General features: G+C 44.4%; 2 protein-coding genes across 4 annotated transcripts in view; one reads left to right on the top strand and one right to left on the bottom strand.

Annotated features, from left to right (window-relative positions):
- Positions 1-168, bottom strand: part of TMEM63B (transmembrane protein 63B) — a 25,523-nt gene extending 25,355 nt beyond the window's left edge. Inside the window, exon 1 of the mRNA XM_025418884.3 lies at positions 153-168. The gene's annotated coding sequence lies outside the window, so the exon portion shown is untranslated. The remainder of the gene's footprint in view (positions 1-152) is intronic.
- MRPL14 (mitochondrial ribosomal protein L14) overlaps positions 1-12,017 on the top strand; it is a 13,744-nt gene extending 1,727 nt beyond the window's left edge. For 2 of the 3 annotated variants that reach the window (XM_035697511.2, XM_025418887.3), the window contains exons 2-3: positions 9,506-9,584; positions 11,549-12,017. In XM_035697511.2, coding sequence (XP_035553404.1) covers positions 9,514-9,584; positions 11,549-11,915 — 438 coding nt within the window. In that variant the 5' untranslated portion in view covers positions 9,506-9,513 and the 3' untranslated portion in view covers positions 11,916-12,017. Of the gene's footprint in view, positions 1-728; positions 818-9,505; positions 9,585-11,548 lie in introns of all 3 variants that reach the window. The other variant, XM_049092589.1, reaches the window with a different exon arrangement.

The following is a 12,017-nucleotide window of genomic DNA, read 5'->3' as shown; positions in this document are numbered from 1 at the left end:
CAAAGAGCAAGTCTTGCTTTCCAGAGTGGGCAGTCAGTGAACTTTGCCGTCCTAAGAGATTGGACTGAATTTACAAACAGGGTAACAGAAGGGCATGTGATGGAGTCCCGTTGGGTGACTTGGAAAAAGCTGGGAGATTAGGAGCTACTTACACCCCGGCTCGGCTCGGCTTGGCTCGGCTGCTGGACGGAGGAGGAAGGGCATTGCCCACCTGGCTGTGTCTGGTTCTCGTGATTGGTCGTTTTTCTCTGCTGGCCGCTGGCTTTTTGAAGGGTTCCTTCAAACTGCTTGTGGAATGCCCCTGGGGGGTGTGACTTGTTGCAGTTCAAACTGAACTCCCATTCAAACTAAGTCCCATTGGTTAGCTGGGATCCAGTTTAGTGCATCATGGCCATCATTAAAAAAGAAAAAAAAAAAAAAAAAGAAGAAGAAGAAGAAAAAGAAGAAGAGATCACTGTGCATCGTACCTAGACCAAGTATTATTTCTTGATGCTTGCTTCAGGTGCACATACGGATGTGAATGTGTTAGGTGTTATACCCTGTGTGCTTTTTGTGTGTCACGGAAAACTTCAAAATGTATTGATCTTCTGTATCCTCCTGTTTGCTTTCTTGCCTTCCTCAGTCTGAATGTTCAGTCATTTAAACTGTACACGAGGATTCAGCACCCTGGGAACATACCGTAAAGAATAGAGTGTGTCTCTCTCTATTTTTTTTTTTTTTTTTTTTAGGGAGATAACTGTCCAGGAAGAAAGACTGTTTACTCTTCATTCATGGAAGTTAATGCAATTTAAGAACAATCATTTTGTCAAGATAGGAGGTGGGTTGGCTTACTTGGGAAGGGTAGAAAGGAGTGTGGGGTGAAACTGTCTTTGGTAGACTTCCTGGTGGGAAGGGTCATTGTAGATTTGAATTCTGCAAGTTGTTTTGGGTAGGAGCAAGCAGTTTAGATGACAAGGAATCTACTCTTTTTTTGTTTTTGTTTTTATTTTTCTTGGATGGAATTGTCCATTCAAGCCTTAGAGCTTCTTGGAGGCATATTTCCTATGGAGCTTCTTGCTTATTGTGTTGATTTTGTGGTTGTAAAGCTGGTGTGATCCATTGCCAATAGCACTTGTAATGGAAGTGGATCTCTGAGGATCACTGCAAGGTATTTCTTATGTATCACTATTTTTTAATCTAAACATGTGGGGGATTCCTGGTCTATTTCTGTCTGTGCCTGATTAAGATTACCACATATTAACAGACAGAAGAGGGAACTTTTCAAAAACCCTGAAATGATAATTGAATCACATGCACTGTGGAATCCATGAAGAAACAGTGGCCAAAATAGTTTATTGTTGCTCCTGAATATCAGGGGTAAACACCTTGGCATGGAATTCATTTTTCAGGTGGCACTCTGTTAGGCACTGAACATTATTATTTATTTATTTATTTATTTATTTATTTATTTATTTATTTATTTTTTATTTATGATAGTCAGAGAGAGAGAGAAGCAGAGACATAGGCAGAGGGAGAAGCAGGCTCCATGCACCGGGAGCCCGATGTGGGATTCGATCTTGGGTCTCCAGGATCACGCCCTGAGCCAAAGGCAGGCGCCAAACCGCTGCGCCACCCAGGGATCCCTGAACATTATTATTTAGACTCTCCTCAGCATTTAGAATTTTAGATGATATAAGAGTCCTTTAAAACCTGCCTTGCCCCGTTTTTGTGTTCGGGGATCCACATAAAATGGATTTTCCTATTGTTTTTGTTACTTGGGTAGTTCTTATGGTTATGGGGGGACTAGTTATAAGTTATCTTTCATTTTATTTTATTTTTTTATTTTTATTTTTTATTTTTTTATCTTTTTTTTTATCTTTCATTTTAGAGGCTGATTTGTTTTGGGTTGTAGCTCACCCTCGTGCAATTGTACAGGCGTATTAGCAGTGACAACCAGTTTGTAAGAGAGGACTGATTCAGAGTCCAGCAATGTTGCTCTGGCTCAGATGATCCACTCTCTTGTTAAGAAAGGCACTAGGTAGCTTACTCTTTATTAGTGAAAAACAAGTCAGAGTGAGAAAGTCCCCATCAAAAACTTTCTAAAAATCATTTGTGTCTTTAGAAAAGGGAAGAAGCACTTCGTCATGTCTACTTTAGCTGAAAAACACTTTTAGGAGTGAAGAATCTTAAGACACACCCATGGTGCCTCCCTGAGAATTAGGGAGTGAAGCTCTTCTCCCTGGTCAGCATCCATGGGAACAGACTGCTTATGCTGCAGACCTAGTCCCTACTGGTTAATTCAGAGAGGGATTCCTCACTTGAGGATGACCCCTTTCTTGAAGGAAGCCAAAGCATTTTCATTTGCATGCTTCATTGGTCTTCCCTAGGACTCCTAGTTGACAGAGTTTCTGAGGCGCCAGAGGATGGAAGTCAAAGAGATGTGCTTTCCATTAGCAGCATCCTGTCTTTGAGACCAGGGGCTCCTCTAGGCTTTTCCTTTTCTCTACTGCCTGCCTGCCCAACTGACATCTCCATAAACCCGGCTCCTTGCCACTGGCCCAGTAGAGGTACTAATGGGAAGGATTAGTGTATGTGATTAAGTAGAACTTAATTTTGCCTTGTACAGTTTTTCTGACTTTGACCATACCAAGATTGTTACAGACTTATTTCTGGGACACTTGCGAGGTAGGGATGGTGTGTGTGTGTGTGTGTGTGTGTGTGCGCGCGCGCGCGCGTGCAGCAAAACTAGAATAGATAAAATCCACACACTGAAAAACCAACTTGAATAATTGAGAATTATCATGTATATTAAAGAACCACTATTTTAAGTACTTTCTTAACCAGGTGGAACATAAGGTAAATAAATAAGCATGGGACAAGAACCCTGGAAACATTTTATCTTTGTGAATGAAATTGAGAAATGGGGCCCTCACTGGTAGCCTTGGTAGAAACAGCCCACTGTACCATGGAGGGATGCTTTGCTTATTGATAGTGATGCTGTGAAAACTGACACCTTGGTAGGAGAATCAGATCAGTTTCAGCTTTGGTCCTGGGCTGGGTGTAGTGTAGATATTTATTGAAAAGACAGGGGGTGCCTGGGTGGCTCTGTCAGTTAAGCATCCAATTCTCGGTTTTGGCTCAGGTCATGATCTCAAGGTCATGGGATTGAGTCTGCATGGGGCTGTGCACTCGGTGGGGAGTCTGCTTGAGATTCTCTCCCTTTGCCCCTCCCCTCACTTGTGCATGCATGCTCTCTCTTTAAAGTAAATAAACCTTAAAAAAAAAAAAAAAAGCTTTTTACGTAGGTGGGGGATTGGCTAGATAGACGGTATTAAACACTGGGTGTTGTATATAAGTGATAAATCAGTGCTAATTCTATTCCAGAAACCTATACTGCACTGTATGTTAGCTAAGTGAAATTTAATTTAATGAAAAAGCTTTTTAATACCTGAATTTTAAAAGATTTGGCAGAAGAGAAAGAATGCTTGCCCTCTGTGAGGTGTGTTTCTGTGAAGTTTATTAGTGATTAGAGCAGCCATCTTAGTTGTATAGGGTAAAATAGATACAGACTTCTGACCTTGGACAGTCAGCAAGTTGCTTAGTATTTTGGACTTCATTTCTTCATCTGCAAATGGTACTTTATTGAGCCCTCAGAACTATTCAAAAACCCTTAGCAGATTCAGCCCCTTGCAGACTGTTCCTTTTTGTTACTTGTCTATAGGTTTCTCTTGGGTGCTCATCAAGGGAATCATCCATTGGCTCAGTCAGTAGAGTAAGTGAGTTCGAGCCCCATGTTGGATGTAGAGATTACTTAAAAATAAAATCTTGGGACGCCTGGGTGGCTCAGCGGTTTAGCATCTGCCTTTGGTTCAGGGCATGATTGTGGAGTCCAAGGATCGAGTCCCATGTCGGGCTCCCTGCATCGAGCCTGCTTCTCCCTCTGCCTGTGTCTCTGCCTCGCTCTGTGTGTCTCATGAATAAATAAATAAAATCTTAAAAAATAAAATAAAATCTTAAAAAAAAAGGGAATCATCCAACAAAGTGATCTATGAAAGTACTTTGAGAATTGTAATATATTCTACTTGGATGAGGTTTGAAAAAAAATGCACAAAACTTCCTAAAAGGGACTACTTGGACAACAAAACAATGAGGTTTTTTTTTTTTTTTTTTTTTTTTAAGATTTTACCTATTTATTCATGAGAGACACAGAGAGAGGCAGAGACACAGGCAGAGGGAGAAGCAGGCTCCCTGTAGGAGCCTGACATGGGACTCGATCTCTGAACTGCGGCCACACTCTGAGCCGAAGGCAGACGCTCAACTGCTGAGCCACCCAGGCGTCCCAAATAATGAGTTTTTAAGCAACAAATAAGAGTACTTTTTGGTACAGAAGAAATGGGTAGGCTTCTGCCTTTCCCTGCTTTAATTAAGAGGGATGCTTCTATCTTTACACTAAGTGTTTTTCCTTTTTGTGGCTAGACCTTGCATTTGTGTAGTGTTTCTTTTCAGTTACTGACAATGTCCTTTGAACACACCTTTGTGATTGTGAACTTTTTTTTTTTTTTTTTTTTTGCTCTATTTTTAGAGTCTATTCCTCTTGAGAGTCCTTTAAAATGTACTTAACATGTTCAGGCACTTAAAGATGGAAATTGTTCAGGTGGAGACAATATATATGTATGCATGTATATCTCTCTCTTATTTTTTTAAGATGTTATTTATTTATTCATGATAGAGAGAGAGAGAGAGAGCGCGCGCTAGAGGCACAGGCAGAGTGAGAAGCAGGCTCCATGCAAGGAGCCTGATGTGGGACTTGATCCGTGGACTCCAGGATCAGGGCCTGAGCTGAAGGCAGGCACTAAACCACTGAGCCACCCAGGGATCCCCTGTATCCATGTATATATCTCTGATACTAAGTATACCATTTTGCTGATCCTTGCTCAAGTGGTACATTCTTGCTTTCCTGAAAGCACCAGAGGTATAGGCTCTTTCTGTCTGCTTTTCCAGCTGAGTCTCTGTGTGTTAAAATTCACTAAACATGAGTTCTCCTTGTCTAGGAGGCTTCCCCCAAGTCACTGGGAGCCTGAGTGAAGGACACAAGAAAGACCACCAACCCCTCCATTATGGAACCTCTCTGGAACTTGAGCATGAATTGCAGTTGCAGATTGAATTGTATTCATTTAATAGATACTTAGTAAACTCCATTTGTGTGCAATTACACTGAGTTTTCTAGTGTGTAGCACTGACCAGTGCAGACCTGGTCCCTGCTCTCACTGAGTGTATTTCCAATGGGACCTATAAGGTGTTGCCAAGTAAAATATTCACCTGTGTGTCCCTGAAACTTACAGCCCTCCCTGGCCTTCAAAATGGAAGGGAGATCTTAAAGCTAAACCAGGATGGAAAATGAACACAATTCTTGGACTGTATGAAGTAATCTCTCTCTTTCATTCCCTCCCTCCCTCCCCCTCTCCCTCCCTCCCTCCTTTCTTCCTTCCTTCCTTCTCTTGCTCCCCCCACCCCCCTTCCCTCTCTCCGGAGAGGTTGTGATTCATACTCTAAACCTGGAGGGCAATACTTGATGCTGACCAGGAAGTGGCATGAAAAGCCATCTCTGGCACTGGAGTCTCCTGAATAGTTGACCTCTGAGTGAGAGTGTTGTGGAGAAGGAAATGTCATTGGGGTTTTTTTTCCTGTGCAAATACAAGACTCAGAATGACATTGCTTGTGAAACAAAGCATTATATATAGACTGCTCTGAAGTGAATCAGGGCCTATGTCTGCTGATGGATTTATGCTGGGAAATAACATCAAGGTCATTCAGAGTTGCTTTGAAGTATATTGCTGCCTCCATTACTCTTGTCTGATCCAAACCAGTTATTTAGTGGTGGGATGAGGTGTTTTTCCTTTGTCAGGGAGGCTTCCCCAAGTCACTGGGAGCCTGAATGAAGGACACAAGAATGACCAGTGGGCATTGTAGGCCCACTGAGATGATTCTAGGGGCTTGTAAACATGGCATGGGCTGATCCTCCCATGACTGGCGCTGTGGTTCTAAAGTATGCTTGCATGTGATGTCCCGGTTCCTGATACACAGGTAAGAGCTCTACAGGGTCTGGCTTTCCTTCTGTGTGGAGCCACAGGTGAAGGGATTCTGTTTTTCTGTTGGCTACCTCATTTATTTTATTCAACAAATATTCATTGTGTTCCTACTCTATCAAGACTTGCTGGGGTCTTTTGCTGGAGTGGGAATGGAGGGGACCATAGGTTTTTGTTTTTGTTATTTTAAAGAAACAAGGGACATGTATACAGTAAGTGAACATATTTGGTTCTTCTGTGCTTTCTTGTTTATGAGAATGCTTACTGCTGTTCACTGGATGTCTTAAGTTCTTTGGGTGTGGCGGCAGTCACTATCAAATCCACTAAAGAGCTAGTGAAAAGTCTTTGAATTGGACCTTGTGAAAATGGAAGCACCCCCTGGAGATATGAGTGTGTTGCTCCTGTGTCTGAGGGCACTACACATAATCCTTATGATCTGAGTCTATATGATCTGTGAATTCTTGTGTGAGTTCAGATGCCATGTTACCAAGATCTCTGGTTCCTGAATTTTGGAGAATGAGTAGCAAGAACTAGAATGTTAAGTGTTATCAGCCTTATCTCAAAAAAAGTATCTAAATTTATGCAGTGACTGAGTTTGGATAGTGAACATTGGAGCTATGAGAGTTCCTCTGGCACGGGATCCCCCAGTGTCCTCAATGTACAAGAGGGGTAGCAAATGATGCTGCAATTTTACACAAAGCTTCCTGGAGGAGATGCATTTGGCGCTGGGTCAGATTTAGCTGGGCAGAGATGGGCATAGGTTGTGGGGGTGGCTTATGAGCAAGGCATGGAGAAGAGGTCTGGGTTTGGGTCTGTGCCCAGGCTGCCCAACAGATTGGAGAGAGGTGCCTTGAATCGTGGGTTTGTTGGACCCAAGTCGGGAAAGTTCTGGGAAGCCCCCAGCACTTTGGCAGTCCTTGGATTAACATAAGTGTTATTGAGGAAGAGGTGCAGTGTGGAGGGGGAGGGTGTTGCAGTTCTCAGGAGAGGGAATGTGGGTGGGTGGTGCTGGGCTAATCTTGAGGGTTCTGTGGAGGAGCTGAGGAGCCTCTTCCTGGGAGTGAGAACAAGGGCCCGCTAGAGTCAGATGGGAAAGCTTAGCTGACATCAGAGGTCCCTGCAGCCTGGACCAGACGGACTGCTTTTCAGAGCCTTTAAAAAAATTTTTTTAAGGCTAGTTTTTAGTTATTGTTCAGTCTGGAGTTATTCTTGCCACCTACACTACACATTGTCTTCAAAACTTAAATCGGATTAAAGTGAGTAATTTTCACCTGGTGTTTATACATTTCAGTTGATTCAGCAAGCGTTGAGTTGGGCAAGAGAAAAATGTGCCTGTGATACCAGTGATGGAACAAAGATGAATTCACAGTTGGAAAAATATTAATATTTAAAGTTAAACCATGCATGTTAGCTGTTGAGTAAGAGCTGTTGGGTTTGGGAAGCCCAGCTACTGGGGTTCAGATTTCACCTTTGTCACTCCTGGCTGTGTGACCTTGGGCGAATTCTCTAACCTCAACGGGCCTTATTTCCTCATGTGTGAAATGAGGCTAATACTAATGCCTGTTCCATAGAGTTTTTGTGAAGCTTAAATGAGAGGATAACGTAAAGCCCTCAGTCTAGTGCCTGGTGTGTTATAACTATTGGCTTTCAAAAAGAAAGAAAACGGATGCCTGGGTGGCTCAGTGGTTGAGTGTCTGCTTTTGGCTCAGGGCGTGATCCTGGAGTTCCAGGATCGAGTCCCACATTGGGTTCCTGTGAGGAGTCTGCTTCTCCCTCTACCTGTCTCTGCCTCTCTCTCTCTCTCATGAATACATAAGTAAAATCTTAAAAAAAAAAAAAAAGAAAGAAAAAAAATAAGCAGACCAGATGACCCTTAAATCTGCCACTGCTCACCCTGAACTCTCCTGCAAGAAGTGAGCATTATATGGCTGGGTGAAGCTATAAGGTGTTGGGGAAGACCCTTGGACTGAGGCTAGGCCTGGTTCTGGGTTTGCCTGTGGCTAGCTGTGAGTCTTCACACAAGTCACTTCATCACTCTGTAGTCTCTCTGTATCTCTGTTTCCTCATCTGTAAGACGAGATGTAATTGGATGGGCCATGATGATGGTGACAGAGACAGCCAGTAGGTTCTGAGTGTCAGGGACTGTGCTCCGTGCTTCATACAGCTTATCCCATGACCAGCTGTGAGTAGTTATTGCAGATGGGGAAGTCAAAGCTCAAGAGTTCTTGTCCCAGGTCACCCAGCTTTAAAGGTAAAGCTGGCCTGGTCTGCTAGTCTTTGATTCAATGTGTCAGATGTTGATAGTTCTATAAGTTCACTGCTGCCTTTTGCAATTACTTTTCTGATCATAGTTACATTTTGGCCAGTGCTTCCTGAGTTGTCTTATGGAAAACACTGGTGACTAAGCTTGTGATTTGAGGCTAAATTGTAGTTAATAAACATTTCTGGAGTGTCTGGATATTTCTTTGGAAGTAAATAGTGGCTCCCTCTCCCACCCTTATTAAATAAAATCTTATCTGAGGTGCTTTGAACTTAGGTGAGGGAAGGCTGTGTGTGGTAGAGGTCTTTCTCAGCAGAGTTCTCCATGAGGCCATGTGCAGCCAAACGTTTGGATAGAACAGGCATGTTTTGCAGCTGGCTGTAGGATTTTCTTACACATGGCCCTAACTGATGCCCAAGTGTTGGCGGGCAGCTGGGGTTGCCATATTTGTTGGTGCTAGGGAGCCACAGGGTTGGGGTTCTCCAAGTTGGAGGCATTGGTGTTGGGTTGGGGTTTGTCCTTTTATCTCCAACTTGTTCTCCCAAACTCTGCTTTCAGCTGTAGTGTGGGGCAGGTAGTTTTTCCGTGTTATATTGTTGTTTGGGATACTGACCCAGATAGCGGCTTTGGTGATTGACTTGGCAAGGACATCCTTTGGCTCTACTTGGCTAGCCCTGAGCTACCCAGGTGTTCTGGCTTTTATATTTGGGGAAAGGTAATATGGTGACAAGACAATACAGCCGCTGCTCGGGCAGTTTACCTTTAGGGAGTAAAGTTCAGACTTCAGGAGGCACCTGAGTGTCAATGGTGGCACTAGTATGCAGGCCTCTGGAGGACTTGGGGAGGGGTCACTAGGTGGGTGTATACCAGAGGATTCCTGCTTTCTTCCTGTCTGTGGAAGTGATGTAACCAGGAAGGCATCCTCTGTGCTATTGTATTATAGCAAGAACTGCTGTGGGCCGTTCCAACTCTCTGACCCCAGTTAAAATATGAATCAGCAAAACTGTAGCTGGAGTTCGATCTAATCATCTGCGTATCTTTTAACCACTAAGATTTATATTTAGTGACTAATGATCTTACGCTAGAAGTACCATCTCCCACATGAGTCCTTGGCAGGCTGGCTCTGAGTAAGGAAGGACACTGATTTAGAAATAAATCCTTTCCCCCTCTTTTCCTGCAGGATTTGCCATGGCTTTTTTTGCTGGGCTCTGGGGCCCCTTCACTCATGCAAGCAGAGCATTCAGCCAGCGCAGTTTCAGGTAACTTTCCCATTCAATTCTTAGAGCTGTGTCTTGGAGTAAACCTCCCATCAGGGATGGGTATTATGTGACTAGAAAGGGAGTGGGAATGAAGAGAGGTAGGCTTGGCATCTGGGAAAACTAAAGGGGCCAGAGCAGCTGGGGTTTGGTCAAGTTGGGTAAGAGGATTGGTAAGGAGGTGGCTTTGCTATTGGAGAGGGAATGGCCTATAGTAGATGAAACTTCAGTCTTTGCCAGATTTATAGTGACCCCAACATATCTCAACCCTGTCATTCCCCCCATGCTTGAAAACCCTCTTTTAAAAACAGAAGCTCTTTTTAAAATGTTATATGCTTATTACCAAGACTCTGGCATGATAGAAGTGTGACAGCCTCCCCTCCTTTTAGATGCTAAGCTAGGACACAGAACATGGGGTTCGTTCTTGTTGGCAAACATGCCTCCTGGCCCCATTTGTGCACTTACTCCCTGGCATTTACTGAGCACTGCGCCTAGGGTTGGTCATAGATGAATAAGAATTGCTTCCTGTGCTGAAAGAGTCTTCACAGTTGGCCACAGGAGCAAACTTGGAAACAAATAAGTCTGAGGAAATGTGACCAGTATAATAATAGAGGTTTGTACGGTACTTTGGATAGCTTGAGACCCGAGCTGCTAATGGAAGAGGAGGAAAGGAGAGCAGAGGCAGCCTTCCCAGAAGGCAAGTGGGAGCAGGCCCTGTCCAGACCTCCAGGAAGGTTCCAGACCTCCAAAGAGGGCTGAGAGGTTTGGCGTGCCTGGAGGGCACAAGGTACTCTATGGTCCTCAGAGGGCAGGTAAGTGGGGCCAGGTCAATAGTGTAGACAATGGTGGACCATTCAGCAGTTCTAAGGGGAGTGGTCTCAGTTTTATGTCCTAAAAGAGCTCTTGGCTGGCAACACAAGACACTAATGTAACAGTCTTGGTGTAAGAGAGAAAGCTGCCAAACAGAAGTATTGGTGGAGGTGGAGGGAAAGGACAGAAGAGCTTCACAGGTAGTATCAATAGGACTTGGCAGCCAGAGTGTTGATGGAGAGAGAGATTTATGGCTTGGAGGCTAGAGAAACCATTATGTAGATCAGAAATGTAGCAGCATGGGGAGGTTTGCAAGGGGAGATGATGAGGTCAGCGTGGGACCTAGTGAGTCTGCAGTATCAGTGGAACATGTTGGGAGCTGAGAGTGGAAATGTAGGGCCAGAATATAGGCGAGGAGTAAGGCTAGAGATGGGATTTACTAGTTGGAAGCAAAGGGAATAAATAAAACTTCCCCAGAGTAGGCATGTGGGATACGAGGGGAGAGCCTAGGATTATCCTGGAGAATGCTAGCACTTAAAGTGCTAGCTTTGGGAAAATAGAAATCCCACTGTTATCAGATTGCTTGACAATAGCGTCTCTGCCTTTAATAGGTACTGCTTAAAAAAAAAGTTCCATTCTAATGGGGGAAAATGCATTGAAACCTTGACTTATTTCTGGTTTCTTCCATCATGTCAGGGGACTCCCTTAGCCAACCTACTTAACTCCTATCACCTGGTTCCCAGCAACACATAGATGGGAAGTTTGGGAATCAGTTTATTCTGGGTGAGCAGGTTTTACAGGCTAGGCAATAGGTGTGGCCTGGCCCATAAAATATTCCCTTAATCCTCAGAGTTTTTTTGGATACCAAAGGCTTTCAGTTAGGCTGCCATGAAGTTCGTTGTAACAGAAAGTTGGGCTGTCTTTAAAATCCTTCCAAATTGGAATGTTGACCCAGCAACAGAAGCTTTTGATTGTGAGGAAGCTGTCTTGGGCACAGAAAAGTCTTCACAAGCACCTGATTTTCTGTCAGGGCCCTGGGTTTTGCTCTGTTCAGCATGTCATTGCTAACCTGGATCTCTCCCAGGCCTTGGCCTCAGGGGCCTCTGCACCCTGACTGGGAGAGAGACAGACCTAAGACTTTTTTTCTCTTTCCCCAGCACCACTGGGAGCTTCAGTGCAATTCAGAAGATGACGCGGGTCCGTGTGGTGGACAACAGTGCCCTGGGGAATACTCCGTACCATCGCCCTCCTCGTTGCATCCATGTTTATAACAAGAGTGGGGTGGGCAAGGTGGGCGACCGGATACTGCTGGCCATCAAGGGACAGAAGAAAAAGGCGCTCATTGTGGGGCATCGCATGCCTGGCCCCCAGATGACCCCCAGGTTCGACTCCAACAACGTGGTCCTCATTGAGGACAATGGTAACCCTGTGGGCACTCGAATTAAGACACCCATCCCTACCAGCCTTCGCCAGAGGGAAGGCGAATTTTCCAAGGTGCTGGCCATTGCTCAGAACTTTGTGTGAGTGGGGCTCAGGCCGCTGGCTGCAGGGGAATTCAGGGGAGGGCACTCTGGGCCCCCTTGGCTGGGGAACAGTGTCCTATGAAAAAATAAACCTTTTCATGAA

The sequence above is a fragment of the Canis lupus genome, chromosome 12, assembly GCF_003254725.2.
Source record: "Canis lupus dingo isolate Sandy chromosome 12, ASM325472v2, whole genome shotgun sequence".
Classification (NCBI taxonomy): Eukaryota; Metazoa; Chordata; class Mammalia; order Carnivora; family Canidae; genus Canis; species Canis lupus.
The sequence above is the reverse complement of the archived record's forward strand: the minus strand, read 5'-3'. Positions and strand labels throughout refer to the sequence as shown.